The 27236-nt window shown below is 40.3% G+C and overlaps 1 protein-coding gene across 2 annotated transcripts in view; it reads left to right on the plus strand.

Annotated features, from left to right (window-relative positions):
* Window positions 1–27236, plus strand: part of col4a6 (collagen, type IV, alpha 6) — a 132269-nt gene that overhangs the window by 58621 nt on the left and 46412 nt on the right. For both annotated transcript variants that reach the window (XM_050067715.1, XM_050067716.1), the window contains exon 4: window positions 16197–16277. In XM_050067715.1, the coding sequence (XP_049923672.1) occupies window positions 16197–16277 (81 nt within the window). The remainder of the gene's footprint in view (window positions 1–16196; window positions 16278–27236) is intronic.

Below are 27236 nucleotides of genomic sequence, written 5' to 3' on the forward strand. Positions count from 1 at the left end.
TAACATTATCAAAGTGGAGACTGTGGTGGACTTGAGGATCGTCATCCTGACACTGCCTGTGGCGACACATTGGAAGACACAAATATACATACATCAGTAGACACACATATACACACACATGGCAGCGTTAGGGAGCATTTATCCTTTCACGTAGATCCATGGAGACCCACCGATCGGTTTACACTTGTTGTTCGGACGAAACCTTAAACTACACTGGTGAAGGCATTTCTGTGTGTGTCTGTGGGCCTCTAGGTAAGGACATAGCTATGTGACAAGTTTCTTTGCTCTTCTGAGGCACATTAGTGCTCAGATTTCTGCCCTCTAATATACGAGCTGTAATTGCCGTCCCATTGTGATTATAGACAAAACACACACACATCTTCTCCACATATGTTCACTCTTCCCCTCCTCATTCATCCCTGCACACACGTCGCTCCAAGGTACAAAACAGAAATCGCACAGGTGAAACCAGATCTTGTTTCACTCCTCCTTCTCCATCTTTCCCTTCACCTCTCTGCAAGATTATTTCCACACCATCAGCCCCATGTGTCCACCATTACACCCTCTTTTCGTCCCAGCTTTGCCTTCATGTGTACCTGTTGGAAGCCATTACGTTTTTCACTACTTCCCTCTGTTGTTTATCCGTGTACTCCTCTATTATCTACCTCTCCAGCCCTCCATTTGCCCCTCGTCCCCCTCCAGGCGAGGGGTGTTTAGTGTGCTTCAAAGGGGGTGATTATCATAGCACTTATCAACAGGGTGGGCACTGTCACTTTGTGTGTGTGTCTTTTGTGTAGATGTGTCTCAGCATGTGCTTGTGTCTTGAAATTATTATTTTTTTTTTTTTTGACTTCACAGATTTAGAGTTGTGTTTTTGGGAAAGTTAATATCAAACAGAGTGTGTTTACTTCATGATTTACCAGAGAAAGTGTTGCTCATGTAAAAATAATTTGAGTGCTGGAAAAAGATCAGGTTTTCTTAACATTTTCTGCCCTGCGACTTGGCGTTTAGGCCCCCTCAACTGTCATGATACAAGAAACTAAAGAGCTGTTAAGTTATAAAAAGAGTCAAATACAAAAAGGGCACAACAGTACACCAGTTATGTGCAGACGTAAGCCCTTTTTCCACCTAAATTAGCACATATATGTGCCAAAACATGCTACAATTAAGGGATATATAACCAGGTTAGTAAACAATAGAAAGCAGCAAGGAAGCCAGTGAAAACGATTCAATGGTTACGGCTTTTTCCATCTGTGGCTTATTTAGTCTCTTTCAAAATCAGCGCTGACTAATTTGGCATGATGTTTGAATGCTGCTGGGACGGATGTCGACAGAATTTGTGGTTAAGATGGCAAAGACAGACGGGAGTTACCTGTGGTTGCACCGGAAAACGGGCGAAAATTAGCGTGTCCATCCAGGTGTCATGTCTCCATCACTGCTGGGGCTGATAAATACCTGTGTCTACTGATGAGTCATTTGTCCCGGGAATCAAGTCCAATTGCAACCTTTGCCATTAAAGATAGAAGCCAGATGTTAGTGGGTGTTGGCGAGTTTTTTTGTCCAGTGGGAAAGGAGATTTTTATTTTATTTTTAAAGGAGCAGATTATACTTAGTGTTCGGAAGTAAGATGAGGTTACACTGAGTGACTTTGTCCTGAATTGTCCTCTCTTGACATTGCTGACTTATAGTACCCACTGGATGTTCCCATGTAAACTTATGTCCTTGACTACAGACATGTTTGGTTTAAATGAGATTACAGCAGCTTGTATGAGAGTTAATGGACCATTTATAAAAAGTGCTGGCTGTATGCATAGACCAGCAGAAGCCTTATAGATACTGTTTCAATTAGTTGTAGGTAGAAAGTAGAGGAAAGTCATGAGAAGCATCAACTTTGATCATGTTTACAAGAATGACAGAGGAAACAAAGCATCTTTATCGACCTTGGACTTGAAAACTGCTCTGTCCAGCGTGTTTGAAGTATTTGACAGGTTAATTCCATGTTTACTACACTGCAGTTTGTCTCCTGTAGCCCTCAGCTCTGCTCATACTCAACCAGCGTGTGTTAACATCATGCTACACTAATGGATCCTCTAGTAATACAATCTGAATGTGTAATGTAAATATTATCTTTAGCATCAGATGTCTTGCTAATTGAAATCAAATCATAAATATTTCTTTGCGGATGGTCTATTATTATTTCAGTCTACCATAAATACTCCTCTCTGTCTCAAGCTGGGTAATCTGTCAAACTCTGTCTAAACAGTTTTGCTGTGGTCAGATATAAAGTTTTTATTCTGTCAACACTTGAAAGTGGAAGCCATTTGTCAGGGTAATAATCCCCTCATGTTGCACAATGAGAGGAGTTTCAGGACGAAATCAAACCCAGATGCTCGAACAGAAATGGGATGTTTATTTGCAGAACTTCAGATCCACCTGCTCACAGTGAAGTGGTCCAGTAGTTCATTGTCTATGTGTTGACTGCCAAGACAAAATGAGACGATAAAAAAGATTACAAAAAGATTAACAGTTGCTGCCTCTGTTGTAGAGATCCCTTACAAACATCTTTTTTTACATCCCCTATTCAAAAGAGCATTGCAGAGAAATCCTTTTTCCTTATTTTTCTCTTTTAACTTTTACTACATAATAAACACCGATCAGCCAAACCATTAAAACCACTGGCTACTGAAGTGAATACCATTCATTGTCTTGTCCAATGCAATGTTCTGTTGAAAAACCTCGGGTCCTGACATTCCTGTGGATGCCACTTGACGCACTCTACCCACACAAATACGCTGCAGACAAAGTAGCCCCTGCCTTGGCAACGGCACTCCCTGATGGCATTGCCCGTCCCTCTCAGCAGGACAATGCACCTGCCACCCCATAAAAACTACTCAGGACTGGTCCAAGGAACGTGAAAAAGAGCTCAAGGCATCAACCTGTCCTCCAAACTCACCAGATCCCAATCTTGTCAAGCATTTGTGGGACATGCCGGTACCCCAGAGGTACCCCCATCCACAGTGGGGCCTCCTTGGATCAAACTTGGCTGTGACCTGTCAAGACGTCAACACAGGACCTCTGGGGGTGTCCTATGGTGTTTAACTCCAGTGCATTGGCGGTAGGTCCTTTGAGTCCCATGGGGTGTGAGGTGGGGTACCAGCACATCCCACAGAAGCTTGATCAGATTGGAATCTGGGGAAGTTGGAGGCCAGGTCATCGCCTTGAGCTCTTTGTCACATTCCTCTTGAGCGGTTTTTATGGTGTGGTATGGTGCATTGTCCTGTTGGGGGGCCACTTCCATCAGGGATTTGCTGTTGTCATGGGGGGTGTGCTTGGTCTTTAGTGCTGTTTGGATGGGTGGAGGGTGTCAGGTGGTATCCACATGAATGCTAGGACCAAGGGTTTACCAGCAGAACATTGCATTGTGATGAAATGATCAATGATAGCAGTGATCATTTCACTTTACCAGCCAGTGGTTTTAATGTTCTGACTGAAGTGTGTATTCTGTGAGACAATATTAAGTTGTAAACCAGAGCTACAACTCACCAGTATTTTCATTATCAGTTAATCTGCCCATAAGCTTCTAGATCAGTCGATTATTACCCGACCAACAGTCCAAAAATCTAAAGCCAGACAAAATAAATGATCAAAGTCTCACATTTAAGAATCATAAAACCCCAAAAAAAGTTTGTCTTTTTTGCTTAGAAATATCAAAGTAGTCGCCAGTTAACTTGCTGTCAGTCAACCAAATGAATAATCTTCCAATTGTTGCAGCATAATAGTCAACCGTCAAGAACTTTACCACACTGTTTATACTGTTGTTTCGATCCCTTTAATGTCTCTGGGTGTGCGTGATTTGTCAGGTATTTCATTTTCCGAAATAAAACGTAACAAGAAATTACTTTCTAATTGTCATCCCGAACATACATTATGGCAGGATATACTTCAGAATAAATCACAAATACTAGGTGAGAACGTCATCCATGTACTCTGGGGCAGTTGTATCTCTCAGGACTTTCAAAGCCAATAGTACCAAAAATTCAGCCTGGTATCTCTAGGAAATACTCCCATATTGGACAATTCAGCACCTCAAAATTTACACTGAATGTTAATGTTCACTGCTAATGAGGGATGTAGCATAGCTTTGATGTGGCTGTAGGTGGATGACATGTAGCGTTTTGGACTTTCAAGAGACCAGGATCACCTTTCTAGTAACTGTATCCATGATCCTTCTTTTGAAGAGTCCCAGACTATTTCCAAACTGTTATCTATCAGAACGTGTGGTATGAAAGTGTAGTGTCAGCATAAATTCTCATCTTAAATGCGAACAAACACATATAAATCACTGACGACTGAACAAGTAGCCTGTGGTTGTTCTTCATCACACTTTAAACCTTTCAGGAACAAAGTCAGAGCAGCTTTGTTTTCAGTTTAATTACAAAAAAATCTTTCCACCACGTCTAATTTCACAAGTCAAAACATAACAGTCGGCAAAAAATTGTGGTGACAACTGCTCTTTCCTCATCATTCCTGTGTGCCAATCCTTTCTTTCCCATCTGTTCTGTTGTTGGCTTGCCAGCGTGTAATTTATGACTGATTTACACCTAAACATACATTTCATGTGCTCCATTGATCACACTGCGTTCTTCCCCCTCTTTGTCTGCGCTCTTGTCCGGACAGCGGCTTGCAGTTTGTTTTGGCTCCAACCTGAGTCTCTTCCTTTGTCTCCGTCTGTGTCGACTGCAGATTTTTTGCTGCATAAAATGTCTCGGAGCGCTTTTTTTTTTTTATTGTTGTCGGATGACATAATTGAGCTGGCGTGAAGCGGCCTGTTCCTGGCTGTTTGTGCCAGTTTTGCTAGTGGGCAGCCGGCCGCCTTTATTGGCACGCCGAAGAGTTAAGGAGGTTCATTCTGAGTGTGGCTGTGTCTGTGCTGAAAGGTGGAGGATATACAGATAAATTTAGACTTTGACTATATTTCAACAGGTTGTAAAAAATGATGATTAATCATTTCCACTGTCGATGGAAGAAGTGATTGAAACAATGGAAACAACTTTGCAACCTAGGGGAATCCCAATTTTATTGTTGCACTGAAAGAATTATGAGATTGTCTCCATGTTTCCATACCTGAGGTATGTTTTGGATTTTTGTTTCTTTCTTTTGATGTTTATCAGATTGTTGAGGTTTAAAAGCGATACTTTATCTGCTCTTTCTATTTAATATAAGCTCCAAAAAAAGTCTTTCCTCTAATATTAAACAGACCACCAGTGATTGTTGACCTTGCACGCACTTTAAAAGTGACACACTGTTCTATACTTGGTGGTTTGGGTTTATTTTCATGTCAGCGTTCTTCACTCAGAGTGGATTTATAGCTTGAGAGAAACCAAACCCCTACCGGAAGCTCATATTCCGACGATGTGGACTGCCGGACGGCATCCTGGCTGCAGGACTGAATACCCGTAGTGGGGGCTGTGATGGGGGTCTGAACTTTAATAAAAGTAGATGGAGATCATGTGACTTCCCTCACATTTGGTGTTGGTTGTCAGGACAACAGAGTTCCTGTCCACATAGGAGGTGAAGTCATTTGATTAGATTGTGCTTTTATTAGGGGATCCAGCTCTTTGTTTCTAAGTGGAGAGAGAAGACATTGAACACAAAAACACTGTGAACCCCTGATTTAGGCCTATAAATGTCAGGTGAGCACTCATTAAAGAGGCAAGGTGGGGCATGGTTAAGAATCGTTATCATGAAAGCATCTAAAGTGTTTCAGATCATTCAAGTGTAACTGATCAATCCATCTTTTGCTGATAACATCAACTGTTACACACACACTGAAGGACCTGGGCAGGGCTGAAATACCAGGCGCACGACCTGAGGATATACTACATAAACCCTTACCAGTGGTATTAGTAGAAACATGTTACTTAGCTCCTGTTCAGTGTGCGTGCCCGTTCTCGCCCCGGTTCATTTTGTTCTCTTAAAAAAAACTTGATAAAATTAAGTTCCCCCTCTTAAGTCTCTAATTATGTTCATGAAGGAAAAAAGAGAGCTAGAGAGAGAGACAACAAGGCGAGGCAGGTAGAGTCCTAATCCTGTCTAATAGCAGTGTTTCTGTTCTATCATGACTGCACAATCCTGAGCCAGGGGAAAGAGTGTGTGTGTGTGTGTGTGTGTGTGTGTGTGTGTGTGTGTGTGTGTGTGTGTGTGTGTGTGTGTATGTGTGCGCCCCCCATAGGGCTTGACGATATATTGATATATCGATATCATGATGTAATTTTCTTTGATTACTGTAAAAGCTGCATTACAGTAAAATGATGTAATTTTCTGAACTTAGCAGCTGTTCTATTGTTTGCCTTTACCTATTTAGTCATTATAGCCACATTGCTGATGCTTATTTATCAAAAATCTGTTTGTGTAAATCATTGGTGAAACCCTATGATATTGTCGCAATGTCGATATTGATAAAAAATATCGTAATAATTAATTTCTTCCATGTCGCCCAGCTTTAGTGGGCCTAGATGTGTGTGTGTGTGTGTGTGTGTGTGTGTGTGTGTGCAGCAGCAAATAGAAGTTCTTGCATGTGTGCAAGCAAGTACAACTGATGATCTTCAAAAGCACACTATTCAACAGTATAGTAAAAATAGTAAACGTAAAATTAGCTCCACCTGCTGGAAGTTTAGCTTCCATCTAGCTTAACATGGAAAAATAAAAATAGAATGCAGACTACTCGATTCTATGTCACATAATTGGATTCTAATTATTAGGGATGCACAATAATATCATCACGTCATCATTTTAGGCTGATACTGGCTTTAAAATGAAATATTAGAACAGGCCAACATGCTTTTTTTCTTTATAAAATAATATAAAGTATTGTATTTCATGTGTCCATCTGCTGGTGGGCCATCACGATAAGAGTATGCATGCATAATATGATGGAAATTCCACTACAGAAGAGACTTGATGATCACTATTATCGGTATCGGTTATCAGTCAAATGAGTTGTTACATATCGGCATGTCGGATATCGGCAAAACCTCCAATATCGTGCATCCCTAATAATTATTGATGCGTTAATTTGTACATCACTTTAATGCTGCAGCTGGTAAAGATGGGGCTTATTGAGATTACTTTGTATTCATCATTTGTTGATTGTATTTTGTGTTATTTATCAGAATCTACAAAACAAATTGAATTAGAGGAGTAAAAGGTAAATTTCCCTCTTAAACGTTGTGGCGTTAAAATAGATTGTAACATAAAATTGAAGTGCAAGAACATCAAGATTGTAGAAGGACAGTACTTGGGTAAATGCACTTCTATCCACCACTGTTGCTATGTCTATGTGTTATTCATCTGAAAATAGTGAAAAAACTCATCACAATGAACCACAAGTAGACGTCTTCAAATTGCTCTTTATGCTGATATAAAACATCTTTTTGCTGGATTTTGTATCGCTGCAGCGACATGTCAAAGTATCAGTTAAAATATTATGTTAGCGTTAGACTGACAGCTTCTTTTTACACACACACACCTACACACACTGTACACACAAACGCTACATCTTAAATTACTTTTATATCACAATCTCAGCTGTCAGTAAGCCAGATAGTTTACATTCTTGCTTCATGCTGGTATCAGAAGTGTTATGGAGCGATATCTGCCGTTTTTCTGGAGAATGCAGCGATCTCATTGACTGGGGAGAATTTGCAAATTATAAGTGAGCAAGTTTGGACTGTGATAAAAGATAACTAGATATTTCTTCTTTTTTTTTGTTGGAAAGTTTTCAAACACGTAGACAGAAACACGATGACAAAGGTCACAGAACGTACATCTGCACGTGTGTGTGTGTGTGTGTGTGTGTGTGTGTGTGCACTTCATTTTATGTGCTGACACATTAGCTGTTAGATTTAAAGTGGTTGATGATAGGTATTATAATATATTGGAAGGTTTAAAGGAGTCAAGTGTTTGTGTATGATTGTGTCAAATTTATCCCTTTCGTATAAGTATACATCAGTCAGTTAAACTCCAGAGGGTGTTGTGTGTTATGAAACCCCACAGGCATCACATTTTTTATAGCTTATTAATTCACACATGAGATTCTTTCATCACTTGCACAACCATTTTATGTTTTCCAGTCAATTTACTCGGATAAAAGTTATCACCTGGTCTGATGGGATTTCCTCGCTGTTTTTGTTATTCCCTCTGCCCTCTTTGTCAGGAGAGATATGGCGTTTGGAAGAAGCTTAGTTTAGCTTAGCTGAACTAATCTCAGTTTACTTGACTCTGCCAGGAAAGCCACATTATGCAGCTCATTTGGACTTTGTAACATTAAGGCGTTTCACAACATTAAACAGTCTTAACTGGATTAGAGATTGGGAAATGCAGAGGGGCTGCTTACGTTAAGTCCCACAATGCATCTGGATTTAAAGTTCATAATATCAACTGATCATTTAATGACAAGATTGTAACAAATCACCTAGAGTTGTATTTTCAAATTTATTTTCCTACTTTTTAGACATCCATTGGCTTCCACTAATTGAGATGCAGATTGAGACATTATTCCTGCATAAATACATTTTTATGCTCAGTGATTTCTTTGCTCCGCAAATCCCCCAAAATAATAAGGTGACTCTGACAAAAATAAATGCTGATTTAATGTAAAATGTGATGGATTTAGCCTCACAAATCTGCTTATTGAATTTCGTAGCACATAGATGTGAATGGAAGTCAATGGCGGTATGGAAGATGAGAAAAATACATCAAATGGTTTGCAAAAGTTTTAAAACTTTTACATTACTTTTAGAAAAAAGATTTAAATCTTTTGTCCTGAAGCAACACATTATAAATCCGAACTTGTCACATATCGCTGCTGGGTGCGTCTGTTGTTAACATTCTGGGATGTGGTGTCCGTTTACACCTGTTACACGCATTGTGTCTTTTGCAAAATAAACTTACAGCAATGATGAAACACCTCATATTTACATTTATTTCATTGTGCAACAAACACAGGTGGTTAGGTCTAAAAAACCCTTCATCTTTTACATTCACATGGGAAGCAAACACCAGTCTCCTGGGTGCAAGTCCAGTGCTGTTGAACCCATCCACCACCCCTCCCACCCACCTTATAGGGACTTTCCAGGTCCTTAAATGACATTGTCGTTTTCAACTGATGCCGTCTGGTAGCGTTATTACCGGCGTAACATACAACTGTGAAAGGATGCCTGATTTTTGTCTGTCCGATGCAGAAATCAGTGTCCAAGCAGTGGTAATTGACGACTTCGGAATGAGAACGTGTTGCCTTTAGGGATGAATGAAAACCATTGAAAAGGTGAAGCTTTGGAATTTTAGTTGAATAAAAATTATGCTTTTTTGCTATTTACATCATAAATGTATTTTTTTATTGAGTTTTAAATTTTGTACTATTTTTGTAGTTTCAAAAAGTGAATGTAAAAGTGAGGTCCCCCTCCTGATGCATATGCGTTTTGTCTGCAATCAACAGCGGTTTACTTTATTGACATTTACAGCCGTTGGCCGTGTCAGCCTGCAATGTGCAACATCCTGTTTGGGCCGGTGTTAGCGCCATAAATTTCCGCTGTCTGACCAAGTTATAGATGACCTGACTCCAGCTGGGTGGCCTGCACGGCCGAGGGATAACACATCACAGAAGACGCACGTGAGCTTGTGTACAAGTACACAAAGCGCGCACGTGGGTACACGTACAGTCCATACCGCTCACACACACGTAGACACAAACACAGCGTGGAATAAACAGAAGTAAACGAGGAAAGCTGGAGGCCCAAACACAGCTGGTTAGTCTCCTGTGGTGGATGTCAGGGTCACAGATGGAGACAGGAGAGGAAGAAGAGAGGGAGAGGGAAGGGGAGGAAGAGAAGAGAAGAGAGGGAGGATGGGAGGACAGGCAGGGAGAAGAAAGGAAACATGGGGATGAAGGGAAGACAAAACAGGGAATGCGATGATAAATATAAAGAGAAGGACATAGCAGGGAGGAAAGAGACTCTTTTCCTTCTCTTATCTCCACATTTTCTTTCATGCCCTTTGCCTTTCTTTATTTGCACAAGCAGTCACAGCCTCCCATTCCTCTTGTGTTTTCCCTGAAAGTCATTCCTCAACGTCAGGTTCAGGTGAAGGTGAAATTTGAAGAGGGGCAAACGGTATTTTCATATCCATTTTCCTTGCCTTGTCAGGTTTTTGTTGTTAAAAATTGACAGCGGTTCCTCCTTTGCGTAATCAGTGTGTTCATTGGTTTGTATGGAGCAATGTCATTTTGACTGGCAGGTGTTAAAGTAAACCCTGCACTCCCATTGGTTGTTACCATGCGATGACATGCTGATTGGCAGTCTGTGGATTAAACTCATTCCTGTGCAAGTGTGAAGGGTCAGTTTTTGGAAATCAAGATGGTTGGTACTTTTTAAAATTGCTTTTTTCTTTACTTCCTTTGGCGTCTTTTTCCTTTTGACAACCTTTGTTGCTGATGGAGATCGTTTCTTTCTGTTTTTTGTAACCTTCTAAGATGGCTGTCATTGCTCCAACATCTTTTTCTTTCTTTTGCTCTTTTTATCCAATTAAATCGGACACTCAACGACTTCCTCTGTGGCAAGAGAATTTCCCACATTACAGCTCTGTACATAAATTGCACAAAGAGCAAATTAGAACTGAAACAAGTAGTCATTTAATTAGTCAGTCTAAAGTAAGTTGAGTTAGAACTAATTCGGACCCTTCACTTTCACGCTGCTCTTTACAGGCAGCTGCGTACACGGAGAGAGTCTTTTCCCTGTAAAGCTCCGAAATGGAGTTATTTTCTGCCTTCTGCTTGGAAATGGTGAATTTACAGCTCACAGCATTTTAATACGATACAGTCTCTGGCTTTTGTTTGGTATCTAGTGTCAGTAAAGACTGTTGTTGCACATTTCCGATCTGTTGTTAACATAGTTAGCTTGTTAACATTATTACGTGAATGGCAATGTCACTCTGAATGCCCCTCTGAACCTTGTTCAAACTCTTTATTGAAAACAATATATTGTCAATTCTGATTTGACTGACATCATTCTGTGTTGCGTGTAGCCCTAATGTACATTATTTTATATCAAAGTGCCACATTTTTTGTTTAACTACATAATAGCTGCACTGCCATCTGCTCATACATAATGAAAGGAATTCTGGGGATCACACATTCCTTCAATATCTGACCTTTAAACCACCACCATCATGATTATAGTAAAGAATTCTGTGACATACGAAGCATGCAGGGCTTCAGCTCACTTTTTTTTTTAAAACAAACTGATTGTCCTGTCACATCATGCACTGTTGTCTCAGTCGTGTACCTCAGGAGACGCCAGTTTACACCATATTTCTGGGTAACCCTAGACTCAACCTTCGTGCGGATAACATCAGCAGACCCTATAGGAATGAACAGGGCAAGTCCAGACGTCAGCCGCTTCCCATGAGCTGCCACTCTCCGGTGTATGAACAGCAGGAGGTTTAAGCAGACGGCTTTTAGAAAAGTCTCAGTTAGTACATGAAAGTGTTTGGACAGTAAAGTATGAGCAAACAAGCGGAGATTGATTGGGGAACATTAGCTAGAGCCTAAAGATGCATAGCTGCGTAATGCCGGGATGACAGAGTGGAGGGAAGAATGAGCGCACTGTTGTGTTCATGCAGACAATCGGGAACGTGCCTGTTCCATCACGTTATGTCAGTGAATGTATGCAAATTGTGCTTTTGTCTGGAGTGCTGTAACCTTATCTGTACATGTTGAACTCTGCAGATTTACATTCCTTTAACTTTACCTCCATGGCCCTTACCTTAGCAGTAAAGGATCAGCGCAACAGAATGTAAAATACGTCTTATGTACCGTGTCGGGCAGTAACACATCAGTTAGAGCCATGTGACTGCTTTTTTGAATAGAGGACATGAAGCTGGGCATACCTTGTACAATTTTAGAAATGTTTTTTTCACTACAACTCAAAGTGAGTTGTCTGCGATGTAAAGCCAAAGCTCCAATCATCAATCCGCGACCTGAGTGCTCACACTGTACTTGTACAATAGACGATAAAACGGCCCTTGCAGAACGTTTTGACCACTGACAGTGTTCGATGAATATACGTATGAAAGCTCCAGGGCTGCAGGCAGGTAAACGTTTGCTAGCGAAGGTATGGTTCAACATAATGAAGAGACAGATGTCCCAAAAAGAACTTTAAAGTCATTTTCTGCAAACATGGGTCGGTCCAAGTTTTGATTCCCGCTCTTTCTTGGTCTTCCTTTCTTTCTTTCTCTCGCTATCACACACACACATACACACACAGACACACAAGTTAGCATGTTAGCAGCACCGACATACTGGCTGAGTATACACTGTAAGATGGTTGAGTGAGGCAAAAAAGGCACTCAATTTGGGAAACAGACTCGTAGCTCCGCCTTAACTCTGTCTGTCGATGGCCGACCAAAATTTATAACGTGTCAGAGATTGATTGGAGTGTGTGACGGTGAGTCGAGATCAGTTGAACGAGCCATGATCGGTCCATGCTCCTCCCCGTACACTCCACGGCAAACAACACCCAGGTTAGGGTTGTTTTTTTTTTTTTAAATCAAGGCCAGTCCAAGAGCATACACACTCGCATACACACTCGCAGACACACACTCACAAACACACACAGGTTGTGTTTCAGTGGGTGAAAGATAATGAGATGATCAAGTAGCTTTCATTTGTTAAACCAGGTTATCAGCTCATTGTCCTCATATGTCTTTGTTGGTAGAATTCGACCCTAAATGCCTATGTGTGCCTGTGTGTGCTTGCCTGTGCGCTTGTACTTGTATCTTTGTAAGGACTAGTTTTAGTGAAGTGAGTGCGACTTTTTAAAGTTCCATTTTAGGGTTTAGACTTCAGGTTTTAAGGTCTAATCTTAGCATTAACTTAAGGGAGTGGCTTTTGTCCCCACAACTATAGATTGTGTCTACTCATGCAGCATGACCGGCATCTACATGTCCAAATGCACTCAGGTGTCCTGCTCTGTGAGCGTTTATTTACCTCTAATAATTCTTTACTGCGTGCATGTGCGCATGTTTTCCTCCTCTGTATTTGAGGGTTGAGTGCACCCCCTCGGGCGCTGGCTTAGCACCTGTTTGCCCATATCATCCTTCACTTTTAACTCTGGGTGTGGACAGAGCGAACCCAAAGAGCATCAGTGGCTGAGTGCATCTCCGCCTTACTCAGGTAGACGCAGGATTATTTCCCAGAACAATGCATCTACAGGGCACATAACCATCTGAGGCAGCTCGCTGTGATTGGATAACACCTGAGGAGGTATTCATGCCTTAACAAAAGGAGGATAATAGAGCTAAATAATAAGAGTAACATGATATAGAGATGGGAGCTAAGAGCACTTACAGCATCATCTTTTGTCAGTCTCTGCGTCTTTTACCTAACTTTTAAACCATGTATTTTCTTGAAGTTCCCTTAAATTTAAAAGTTTTCACTCTATTTGCTTGTTTTACTATGCTGTTCTTTTTTGGTCTTAATTCAGAGTACAATTAGCGCCACAAATCATTTGCTCTGCATCTATTTTTAGCTTCTTCTTCTTTAGCCACTTTGCCAAAAGCTTCATTCAAGCCGCCCTCTCTTGTTTGGCCTCCCTCCATTTCCTTTAACCGCTCTCTTTTCCCCTTTCTTGCTCCCTCCATTAGCCCAAATTTCACTGTTTCCCTGCTCACTTTCTCCCTCTCTTGCCCTCCTTCTGTCATTGTGATTAGAGGAGCTGAGGAGATCAGAGGGAAGAAAGCAGGACCAGCACCACTGACCTTTCCCCTCCTTCTCTCTTTCTCCCTCCCTCTCTCCTCGCTCTGCTTTGGGCCAAGCTCACTTTCTCCTTGTTGATTGTTTTCCTCTTTTTCTCTTCCTTCCGCACCGTGTTCACGCCATGTTTTACGTCCAGTAGTAGTTGTAGTAGTAGAAGTAGTAGCCTAGTTGGCAGCAGTGGTGGAAATAAAGGTCCCACATTCAGTACTTAAGTACAAGTATAAAGGTATTATCAGCAAAATGTACTTCAAGTATGAAAAGTAAAAGTTTTTTGGGGTGGGATTATCCACATATTGCATTAAACTGTTGTAGATGTTTAGGGTTGTTCATTTAAAATCCTTTACAGGGTAGTTTGATCTACAGCGATGCATCATTTTCTGTGTTCACTAGCTTTCTTGCCATATTTTAATTTCCTTACATGATAATATTCAGTGTTTATTTTAGAGAAATAATCTGGGATAGAGGGAAAGAGATGCAGCTATTGGAGCTATAGTTAAAAAGATGGCATATTTACCACATATAAATAAGTGTATATATAATGTATATGAGTATATAGAATAGTAATGCAGTCTCACTCAGTCTTGTGCAAGGTTGTTCTATCAATCATCATCTTACTGACCCTCTTTAGCTAAATATTTCTCAGGCACTTTCACACCAGTGTTTCCCAGGCTGGTATTATATTAGACTGCGACCCAGACTAGACCAGCTGATGAGTATTTACAGGGGTCCTGGAGGGTCCTTGACCTTGATTATTGTGGGTATGAGCACTCGCAGACTGTGGTCATATGAACTAATACACCCTGCACTTTCTCCTCATCCACCCCTGTCCTCTGAACCTCCATCACACCCAGTTAACACCCTTTTGTCCCCTCCTCCCTCCTGTCCCCTTCTCCTCCGTGTCTCTCCACCCCGCCAGCATCCTTTCATCCACTAATCACATTGAAATGCCAGCCATGACCCCAGAGTTTGACCCCGAAGAGACCCCCGAACTATGGACTCATATGAGACATTTGCTCCCATTATCATAAGGAGTTCATTCATTATTTATTTACATATATGCGCCATAGCGCAGGTTAACTTTCACACACGGTATTTAACACGAACAAACACAGAGATATGTAGAAGAGAAATAAGACAACATATTTCTCTGCTCACCATGTGGTCCATAAGTGAATAGAGGACATTTTAAAGTTTTAAGAGCCTCATATATATGAGCTTATGCCACTCATACGTCAGCTTATAACCTCTAAAAGCACTGCGTGATGTTTGGTAGATATCTCAGGAATGCCACCCTGAACACAGAAAGGTTAATCTGCAGTTCACTCAGAGTTTATGACATAAAAATTATGTTTGTTTGCTGTGAGTAAGAGGGGATATAGAAGGATATAAAACTAGCAAAAATGGAAGGAGACTGGACATTTTTCTACACAATGTAAAGTTGTTTTTTTTTGTTAATAATAATTGAGCAAACTCCGTCCACTTGGGAAGATCAATTTGTGGCAATATTGTAATTTCCTTACCTTATTACAATTGTTAAAGGGATCTTAAGTACATCTTGCAGGCTTGGATAGAGGAAAAAGTACAAATGTTCAATCACCGCTCATCACTGCTATCTCCCATTTTTTTTTTTTCTTTTGTCAAATTAAATCATTTTCACCATCACGTCCTATGTGCCATTTATTTCATCCACTCCACCTTTCAGTCCTGGTCAGCCTGGCTGAGAAAACAAACGTCCCCCGGGTCACCACAGTAACATTATGAAAGGAGTCATGTAGAGTCCTAGAGGGCTTCCCTGGGGCTGCTGCTGCTGCTGCTGCTATCACTGGCTCTATTCTTTGGTTAGAGGCTTGACTCTGGTTGTGTTTAAGGGCTGGTTTGTGTCTCTGTTACTAATCAAATGGAGGAGCTGAAGGGATCAGATCTCGGTTACGCACCGAGTCGGAAAACCCAAAAAAGAAAGGCACGAGGAGAGACAAATGAAGGCTGTAAACACAAAGGGAAACCTGATAGTACATGTTGTGTTTAATACATAATTAGATCTGACCTTTAAAGGAACACTTTTTCAATCAGCACCGACTGGATCTGGATACTAAATCCTGTTTAAGTCCCCGTAAATCTGCCATCTTTTCACTGATGCAACTAGTCCTTATACCCACATGACTCATGAAATTGTTACCTGAGTCTGTACGTGCTCTTCTGCCTCTGTTTTCTACTTCTTTGTATGATTTGTTTTTAGTTACTCTTGCTATTTGGCAATTTGTTGCAATTAGGTGGTGAAACGGCTCAAATGAAAAGAAAGCGTGACGTCCGTACACCAAAATACCTGGTCTCATCTCATGTATTTCCAAAGCATTGTTTGTAATGTGAGTCTCTTTTCTTTCTGCAGGGTGTGGGGAAGTCTGACGAGCCGTGTGGTGGCCAGGACTGTAGCGGAGGATGCAGGTGCAACCCAGAGAAAGGCAGCAGGGTGAGTCATGTCTCATCTGTATCGAGCTGTCTTGGTTCCTGTGCAGTAAAATCCATCTTCATGTTTCCAACAGCCCAATAACAGCCTCCAGCACATTATCATCAATACACAAAAAGTTTCCACTGTCAGTTACCATTTTATGGCGTCTTCACAAAGAACACTGTTTTAGCTCCTGATCCACGAAGACACACAGAGGTGTTCAATTCCTTTCAATAACGATGACACCCACAAAATGACCATTTGTATATCAAGTATTCACAGCATGTTTAATCATGTAGAAAACCTGCCCCCACGGTGAACGGAGAATCCAAAAAAGGCAAATATTCTTACAAGGGAAGGACATTTAACAGCAGCAAAACTATATCAAAACAACTCCTGCAGTATAATCCACGTCTCATTTGTCCAGTCTATGCCCAGTACTTCCCAGACACATGCGTTAGGCCAAAACACTTCTGTACAAACAGTCTCATGCATGGCCAAATAGAGTATTTGAGTATGCATGTGCATTTGAACTCAGCTCAAACAGAGCTCATAAGCACACTCAGGCACTCTCAGGGAACAATACCTGGAAATGGAAGTGTTTCAGTAACACTTTACCTGAAGGTATCTACATAAGAGTGACATGACACTGTCATAACTATGACATGGCACAGTCATGAACTTGTCATAAACATTATGTACATGTCATAAACATTTATGACTGCTGTCATTAAGTATCATTCGGTTTTTGTAATGACAAGTTGGCATTGTTCAGGTTGTCTTGATTATGACAACTTGACATTAATTAAAGTGACATTACCAGAAGTTGTCTTTGTCATGACAAGTTGACATTAAATTTGTTTGGGATGTCCTCATAATGACAAGTTGACATTAAATTGGTTTGGGATGTCTTTGTCATGACAACTTGACATGAACAAGAAATGCACCTCTTTTTGTGTTTATGACAAGTTGACATAATGATTATTACTGCTATGACAAAGACATCTTCTGGTAATGTCATCCTGGTTAATGTCAAGTTGTCATTATAAGGACATCCCAAACAAATTTAATGTCAACTTGTCATGACAAAGACAACTTCTGGTAATGTCCCTTTAATTAATGTCAACTTGTCACAATCAAGACAACCCAAACAATGCCAACTTGTCATTACAATAACCAAATGGCACTTAATGACAGCAGTCATAAATGGTTATGACATGTACATGATGTTTATGACAGGTTCATGACCGTGTCATGTCATGGTTATGACAGTATCATGTCACCCTTATGTAGATACCTTCAAGTAAAGTGTTACCAGTGTTTTGAATAGTAAGGTTTTAGTGAAAATGCATATGTCTGAGAAGTACTGAGCACACCACTGGATAAATGAGACTTGGATTATACTGCATGAGGTGTGTGAGTGTTTGTAAAGAGATGTTTTGATATAGCTTTGCTGTTGTTAAATGTAGTTTCCATTTACTTCAATTCATGGAGAATGCTTGCCTTTTTTGGATTCTCCGCTCACTGTGGAGGCATATGAGAAAAACAATATACAAATGGTATTCTTTTAAATATCTTTATATGTAGAGTTGATCCCCTGTACTTATAGAAGTGACAGTGGAGGGGGGAGTTTTTCCTTCAACCCAACTTATCATAAAACATACAGTGATATTAAATTGTTCTGTGATCAATAACTCCTCGTTTCAATTGACAACAAACTTTGGTTTATTATTCATGATAGCAGATTTCTTGTTTGTCCCAAATGTTTGGTTCATATTTATTGCCCTATACATATTGCAGAGGTTAGTGGTTCTGTATTTGGCAGCTACACACACCACAAACAGTTATTAGTTTGTGAGAGGAGCATTTATTTCAGTTGAGGAGTGGAGGTTATCAGCGGAGGTTATCAATTTTTATCTCTTTCCATCTCGCAGCTACACACATCAACACCCACAGACACATCACTACAGGACACATATCAAAGCGAGCTTTGTGTCAGTCAATGTTATATATGTTTCAACAGTCCTTATCTATATAGACTATTGTGATTTCTCCAGGCAAGGAATAAGAAAGACGGGGAGGGGGGAGAAACAGTGTCTTTAGGCGAGGAACTCATTTTCTTGTCATTGCTACCATGAAATTAACATCAGCTGTCATTTGTTACGTATGACATCCCAGCGAGGTGTTGACAGAGTGCGAGGTGATTGGCTCGTAGATAAAGGACTGCACATATTTTAAAGTTTAAATACAGGCTTTTTCAGTATTTAGAGACTCACTTTCCACCTGTCAGCTGTTTACACTTTGGTAACGACAAACAAGGAGCTCTACCTCAGGATTTATGACTTTGAGTGACAGTGAAGAGGAAAGTTTTGCAGGCGTTTTACACGTCAGTATAAACCTGCTGGCTTCATATGAATTCCTACACATTAACAAGCCCTTAGAAGTGCTTCAGAATCACCAGGTTAGAGGGGTTGACACTGTAAATATGGATGTGGGAGGTTTTGGGATTTTTTGAAACATATATAAAAATGCTCTGACAGCAAAAGAGTATATAAAAGCTGTTGATTTCGGTCATTCATTTAGGTATCAATACGGTGTAATATCATTTATTTACATACATTTTAATTGAGCAAATAACACAAGAAATGAGTGACAAAAAAATTCAAAATGTGGTCTTAACATGTGTGTACTTAAACTAAAAATCACACTGTGTTTCACTGATAGAGAGACACGATGAGATAATGCTGTATTCACATGTTAACGTACCACCTGTGGTCTTCCACTTCCTTCTTTGGCTTTATTCTGATGTAAAACAAAACGTAACCATACATTAGTACTGATAACATGACAGAAAGCCTACGTATATGTAAATCATTTCTATTAAAAAAAACCCCTCCAAAAAACCAAACCTCATCTGAGACCTCTGTGTGTGTTCACATCTGACTAAAACCAGACTAACTGTAAGCTTCACGCTGTAGCTCGGTCTCTTTCAGCCCGTATCCAAACAACAATTACTGTCTGACACAGAAGCCTGCACTTACTGCCTGCCTACAGTACGCCAGTTTAGGTAAATAACATAGTGACGGCCTCCGCATTACACCCAGGTACCTGTAGCTAAATGATATAGCTCAGGTAATACCACCTACCCCCGTACAGGCCTCCTGCTAGGCCTAAATGACACGGCCGCCGCCGTATTACCTTCTTCAACTGAGACGTTTAAGTCGTAAGGTGCTTATTTGTCTCTTTTCAGTTTTACTTTTGTACTTGGTCATTAAGGTCAAGTGTTCACGATCATAGGTGTTAACAGCCCTGAAGTTTACAGGTGGAAAGTAGTTTGTGCAGACGCAGGGCTTGAGGATAAAAATATCTTCTTTTTTATTAATTGTGGTTCTTAGTTTCAGAGTAGTATAAACATTAAATTACTCTACATTAAAAAATGGCTGGTAATTTTCCAAGAAAGTGGGAGTCAGTGGTACGTTTGTGGTCGTGTGTGGAGAGTGATGGGAAGCACTCTGTTGGGCAGAAACATTCACTATTCAAAACATATATTTTGTTATCAGTCTGTAATGCCAATTATTGCTTTGATAGACTAACTCTGACTCATCATCAAGTCTGAAAATGTTGAAAAATAGGAAAAAATTGTACACCACAAGTTCTTTGAGCCCAAGAAGATGTCCAAAGAATGTGATAAAACCCTAAAATTTTCAATTAGTAGTGAAATAAAATGGAGAAAAGCAGCAAATACTCATATTTTAAAAGTTAGAACAAGAAAATGCCTAAAACAGCTCAACATTTTTGTCAATCCGCTCAACAAGTAGTTCCCAAACTGGGGACAAGGACCCCTCCAGTGTGTCACAAGATGATTAATACGATGGAAAACAAGATGGAAAATTTACTCAGGGTATCTGCAAATCTTGAAAAGCACTGAATACAGTTTCCTCAGAAAAGGCCTTAAAATGTATTTGAAAAGTTTGAAATTGGCAAATGTAAAAATGTAAATTAACTAATTAGTTAATCTATTTTATGCAACTTATCTGGATCTAGTGTTAATTTAATTTAGTATATGTCTAGGAATTATTGCTGAGAAGTACTGAAAATATGATGTAATAATAAATGTATCATCTCTACTGGTTTTCTGTCACACTTTCATACGTTTGCAGGTATGATCATTAAACAACAGATATTATATTATGTTCTATGTGGTATTAAAAGTGTTAAATTTAACCCCACAGAAATCTTTGTATTCTAATATTTGCTTTTTTGTGAAATACTTCTAGAACGAGTTTAATAGAAACGATCTTAGATGTTTAAAAAGGAAAATTCAAGTGTTGGGGAGCACAAGCTGCGTTGCGAGTACGGCTTAGTTTTAACCTTTATAACTGCTGAAATGTAGTAAAATTTGCATTAACGTCAAAACTAGCAGTCGTCCAAAAGACATTTGACATTTGAAAGTGAGTGAAAGTTCAGCTAATTTGCATCTGCATCTGTGTCCCCTTAAATTATCCACAGCCACGCCTCTTCTGAGATACAAGATACAAAATACAAAATATCAGAGGAGGCATTTCCTTCAGTGAGCCAAATATTATCCTGTCATCATCTCATCATATATTTAGTTTGCTTTGGACCAGAAACAATACGTTGTCCCAGCTTCTCGTATATGACTCCAGAAGATGTTCATTATCAGAGTTCACATCGGCATAAATTATGTTTGTTATATAATGTGGGAGCTGTGCCAGCGAGAAACTTTGGCACCTTATACCATAAAAATAACAACACCAGTAATGAGATCAATCAGAGCCAGCTGAGGACTGACTGACTGACTGACTGACTGACAGTACAAATGTTGTCACGTACGATTCTGAGGATACTCTGTTGATCCCCGAGGGTGAATTTTCGTCAGTCGTGAACCAGAACAAATGATAGGGTTTATCAGAAGTTCATCTCATAAAGGAATCAGCCACAGGGAGAGTACGGCATGTGCTATGCAGGTATAATTACTGGTTATGTACAGATATTGCACACTTATAATGTTCTTATTTGCTTTCTTACCAATATGTACATGATAAGATCGATGCCACTCTCATATTAGTCCCTTTAATATGTAGCTGTGGGCAGCAGCCATGACACTTAGCTGAGCATGACGACTGGAAACAGAAAGCTTGTATGTAACAAAATCTGCCTGCCAGCACCTCCAAAGCTCACTAATTAATACTTTACATTTTGCTATTGTTACAAAAACTTAAGTGTGAAACAACAATTAGCAGGTTTACCCCGCAGCAGTCACTTCGTGCTGTTTGCCCAGTTTCCTGTCTTTATGCTAAGCTAAGATAACCAGCTGCTGGCTGTAGGTTTCATGTTTACAGTAAACACATGAGATTGGTGTCAATCCCCTTATCTAAGTCTGAGCAAGAAAGCTAATGAGAGCATTTCCCCAAAATGTTGAACTATTACTTCAAAGGGCCACAAACACAGAGATTGTTTTACTGTAATTAAAGGTTTTGCATTCGACATTCAGAGCATTAGCACAGCAGCTAACCACTGTTTGCTATGTGAAGATATAGCGCAATAATGGCGTCCTGAGCCGAGAGTGAAGTCACACTACCTCTGTGTGTGTTGACTAGCTTAGCAGCAATGCTTTGCACCGGACTCATGCAGCAGTTAGCGCTAGCATAGCACCCACCCTCCACTTCCCCCTTTGTTAATACTGATAGCTCTGTTTGCAGTGTGTATGAAGTTAGCACCGTTAGCCGCTAGCCACCAGTTCAGCCACCTCTATGCTGAGAACCATGTCCATAAACTCTAAATTTCCCATAGAGCTCCTTTGAGGGAAAAGTTAGGGAATAAAAACACATTGAAAACTTTTTTTGCTACATATAACATTGTATGTATTTATTATAGTGCATTCTCATCACCCTAATTATAGACACTCACATTCATTTAATGTGCAAATTGTCACTGAAGCTTTGCAGACGAAAAAAGCTTTCATGTTTCCATTGTTGCAGCTCACATGTACCAACAAATGTGCCAACTGCTCTGGAGGGCATTGCACACATTGGAACATTATTATTACTTATGAAGGTGGAGGAGGAGGATAGGGCTGACATGCTAAGACATAAAGATACTAACTGGAGATGTTTCCTCTGGCTAATAAATGTGGCATTAAAACACACATCCGGTAATAATGGCAGGAACAAACACACCTCTTGTCAACTGTGTGCTCTTAAAAAGAATATAAAATGTTTAATGACTGTATCAGATAGATAGTTGCTTACTTTGCTGAGCTGTAGCTCTTAAATCATTGCTACTGCCTGAGTAAGACCCTGCTCCCCTGGGTGATATAACATCGGATCCCGACACATACACAGAAGAGACACAGTCCAGGCGGTGTGTGTGTGTGTGTGTGTGTGTGTGTGTGTGTGTGTGTGTGAGTTGGTTTTCATTATTAATAGCCAGAGGGCTTTAGTTTTGCTTCGACTTAAAGTCCTGAGACTCTGAGTAAATACAGAGCACAAGTGTTTAATAGCTTGTGTGTGTGAAGTTGGACTTTCCTGGCTTTAATATCTGTGTCATACTGGATCCATTAGGTCCAATAACATCCGCTCCCATTGGGTAAACCCCCTCGGGTCAAAGGGCAGTGTTGGGGATGACAGGATGGTGTGTGTGTGTGTGTGTGTGCGCGTGTGTGTGTTTGGTCAACACACAATTGAAGTTGCAAAGCAGTCAGGAAGTATGTGCTTTATTTAATTTTGCCAGACCTCCATCTGTGTCAATCAGAACCAGAGAGACTTCCTAATTTTGTCAAGCTGCCAGCGGGGTCAGCTCAACATTCTCTGTGTCACACTGGATTTAAATTCTTCATCCCATCTGAGTGTTTCTGCAGCAAGAACGTATTCAGTCAGTGACTAAATAATGTTTGATTAAATGACCACAACCAGCAGTCCAAATCCAAAAACATTCACTTTACAAGAATATAAAGCAAAGAAAAGCAGCAAATCCTCACGTGAGAAGCTGAAAATAGAAAATGATTGGCTTTGCTGACTGATGAATGACTAAACAACGATAAATCAATTAATCATGTATGATAACGGAACAAACGCTGTGATTAGCTGGAAGAGGTGTTGGCTTCTGCAAATGATAAAGTGTTGACATGAAGCCATAAGCAAAGGAAGTACAGTATCTACGTGTGTGAGAGAGACAGAGTATCTCTCACACACCCAAACAACAAAGGGAGATAGGAATAAAGGATGAATAGAGGGTAAAAGAGAGAGTGCAGCAGCCGCCCCTTTTAAAATACGATGAGGGTAAAGTGATAGTGGATATGTGTCTCGCTGGGATGGGAAGATAAGAAAACAAGGGATGAAACCCCTCTGCTGGGGCCTCTCGCTGAAAGACCGCATCTCTCCGTCCCTGAATTCCTTTACTTTAATCCTGAAGCAGGTAGAGAGGAAGAAAGACAGAGAGACAGGTTGGCAGAATTCCTTTTATGTCAGACCAGAAGAGAAGAAGAGAAAGATGGTTAGTGACCACAATTGTCAACAAACAATACAGCCAAGGGCAGTGGCGAGAATTAAATGTTGGTATTGTATGTTTCTGCAAATCACGGATACGTTACATTTGTATATTTCATACGTATCATATCAACATTTCTAAGTGACATAGTTCAGATTACATGTACAGTGTATGAGCGGAGTTTTCTATTAGGACAAGCAGGGAATGGTGGATGGCGTGACACCTACGCAAAACAGCCGCTAAGCAGCAGACAGAAGCACACCACTGTTTGAGACTAACAACGCTGAATATATTTTAATGACAGATCGGGCATTTACAGCCGTGTCTGTAGTGACCAAACTTTTTTTTACAGGAGTAGAGGACATTTCCAGCCATGTTTTGTAGCAACAATAGCGGGTAATTTTTAATGACAGTTTGAGATGTTTCCAGCCTTGTGTGTTGTGAGAAAAGTGGGTATTTGTTAAAAGGAGATGGGGACATTTTCAGCCATGTTTGTGGTGACAAAAGACTGCATGTTTTTGCAAGATGTCAGGACATTTCCAGCCATGTTTGTAGCGACAAGAGTGGGTATTTTTTTAACAAAAGTTTGGGAGATTTTCAGCCTTATTTGTAATGACAGAAGCATGTGTTTTTTACCAAGACGTCGGGACATTTCCAACCATGTTTGTAGTGACCAAATCAAGTATTTTTTAATATGATTTTAGGACGTTTTCAGCCAAGCAGCAGACAACAGCAGACCACTGTTTTAGACCAACAAAAGTCGTTACAAATGTAACATATGGTTTGCAGAACATACAATGCCAACATTTATTCTTTTTTTTCTTCTTATTTTTACCATAAAAACTTAAAGACAGACGGAAGTAGAAGGGAAAGCAATGAGATAAAAGATCATCTATATTTTGTCACACACACAGACAGAGGCTCAGATTGCACACAGATAATCAGTGCTGGCAGTAGCATGACCCTGAGACAAGCATGAATGATGACTTTGATGTCTCTTTTCCTTATCTTTCAATATATCTCCAACCTCTCCCTCCCTCCCTCTCCTCCTCTCTCTGTCTCTCTCCATCTCTCTCTCCATGCGTTCTCTAATGTGTTGTGTTTGTAATTATATGAAGCTCGCGCAGGTTTTGCTGAGCAAGCGCTTGTAATGTGCGATGTACCTACAGAGCAGACTAAAGTACAGGACAGTCTTATCATACACACACACACACACACACACACACACACACACTCCTGGGCCCCTGGATGGCATTTTATCAGTCTCTCCCTCCTTTTAAGGCAGGAGGCTAAAAATGGTGGCGGTCTTTGTTTAGGCTTCATCGTAAAAGACACACACACACACACACACACACACACACACACACACAGAAGAGTATAAAATGGCGGTAGAGCGGCCATCTTTGCCTCCCCCATGTCCCAAAATGTCTCGACAAACAATACCATCTCCTTGTCTTTCAACGTAAAATGATGGAAAGGATCCAATTTACCTTTGAACTTTTTTCTCAAACACACACACACACACACACCTGACATTCATAGGGGGGCTCGTCCCCTCGCTAGGCACAGAGTTTAATCTAGGAAATGTCAAAGGTCACAGCCAACACAAAAGACAGGGTAGAGCAGAAGGTCAGGGGCACCAAGATCACAGAGGCAGAGATAGACAGGCTGAAGTGGGTGTGTGAGTGTGTGTGTGTGTGTGTCAGTGTGTGTTGAATAGTCTCCAAGGTGCTTTAAGATGCTGTCTTTATCCTTTTCTCCCCGTCTCTCCTTTCTTATCACTCCTAACTTCTTTTTGATGGCTTTGAATCCCATGTGAAGTTAAAATAGCCTAAGATAAAAAAAAAGTACAGAAGAAGAAAAGGCACAAACACTTCAGTGTATTGCTCGGGTTGTTTCCTGTTTAGTGTGAAAGTTAAAGAAAACCAGAACAAAACAGACAACAGCAGAAGAAGAAACTCATATCAAAGTTAGACCTTCAGTATCTGAGACCTGTTGCTGCATCATCTCAGTTTACAGTGCGCACTACTGCCCTCACATGGCTGCTTTAGGAACTGCTACGAACCTGCTCCAAAGCACAAGGTGCATCTTAGACAGGTATTTTCTCACAAAGTTTAAGACTATAGCATAGAAATATTTGATACTGTTTAATGTGGAAAACATCGTTTGGTTAAATTTGGTCATTTAATGTAACTTTCAATGAGGTAAGGTGTGAAATTATTTGGAAACAGCAGATTGATTTAACTCAAGGTCCACTTACTAGCTTTCCATCACAATTCTCTCCTGAGAAAGCAATGGCAGAATGGCACAGAAAAAGCTGGTGCGTGGACCTTAAGTTAATTATTTAGGCAATGACTTAAAGCTGGTTAATGACACTTCACAGCTTCTACGGCTCAAACCCTGCTGCTGCTTAAGCGGTGACCAAATATTATCACATTTTTTTAGAGATGCTTCTCTCATGGGAAAATGTATCTACAGACAGACACAAGTTTATCTTTAATTCTTTTTACTTGTGTAATAATCTATATACCATTAAAAGATTAACACAAATAACTACAGTCTATTTTAAAAACTGCTTTTAAAAACTAGTTTACAACACTGAGATGTTGTTAGTATAGATATGAGGAGTAATAACACAGTGCTATATAGTGCAGTTTAAATGCACACATACATGTTTGATGTCAAGAGGATTAACATGGGGTGGCCTCTTAATACAAAACTATGATTACAATACTTTAAACATGTTTTGGAATTAAAGATACAGATTTAAATGTTGTAATAAATCTTGAAGGTACATTTTTGCTCTGTTTTGGGCATTAAGGCGACGTTTTTATTCATTTAATTGCAGCTTTTTCCACACAGGTAGAACAAAATGAAAGCATGAGAGTGTAGATTCAACGTAAATGAAAAATGCCAGAGGGAGAGGTGTCACTGGGTTCCCCCCCTCTGCTGTCTTTTATGCACAGAGCAGGAATTAGACACCTTCTGGGTGATCTAATGTCTGCACACATGCACACACACACACTTATACAAAGGGCAGGAATGTACAAAACTGGTTATTACTGATTTTATAGGCTCTTGTGATTTGATGCGATGATGACGGCAGAGTTATTTATGACATTTCCACTCACACACACACACATACACACACACATCCAAACTATCATTTATGACATTTTTGCTTCTCAGCAGTCGCCCCACCCTGCTCGTTACTGAAGGTTAAAGTAAAACGCTGTTAAACATGTGGGAGCTCATCACCTTCAAACAGGACAAAAATACTTTAGGATGTGCAATTATGTTTCTGCGTGCGGTTTGGATTAAATATATGCAGGTTAACTTAAACATAAACACAATTAAAAGTGAGTATAATAGGACGCTTTTGATCTTGACCCTCAGTGTGTCGTCGGAGGGGCCTCACCTGCAGGTTGGGTGGGCGTCAGATTGTATCAGGAGGGAGTACAGCTGTCTCTG

Source organism: Epinephelus moara, chromosome 17 (genome assembly GCF_006386435.1).
Source record: "Epinephelus moara isolate mb chromosome 17, YSFRI_EMoa_1.0, whole genome shotgun sequence".
In the NCBI taxonomy this organism is placed as follows: domain Eukaryota; kingdom Metazoa; phylum Chordata; class Actinopteri; order Perciformes; family Serranidae; genus Epinephelus; species Epinephelus moara.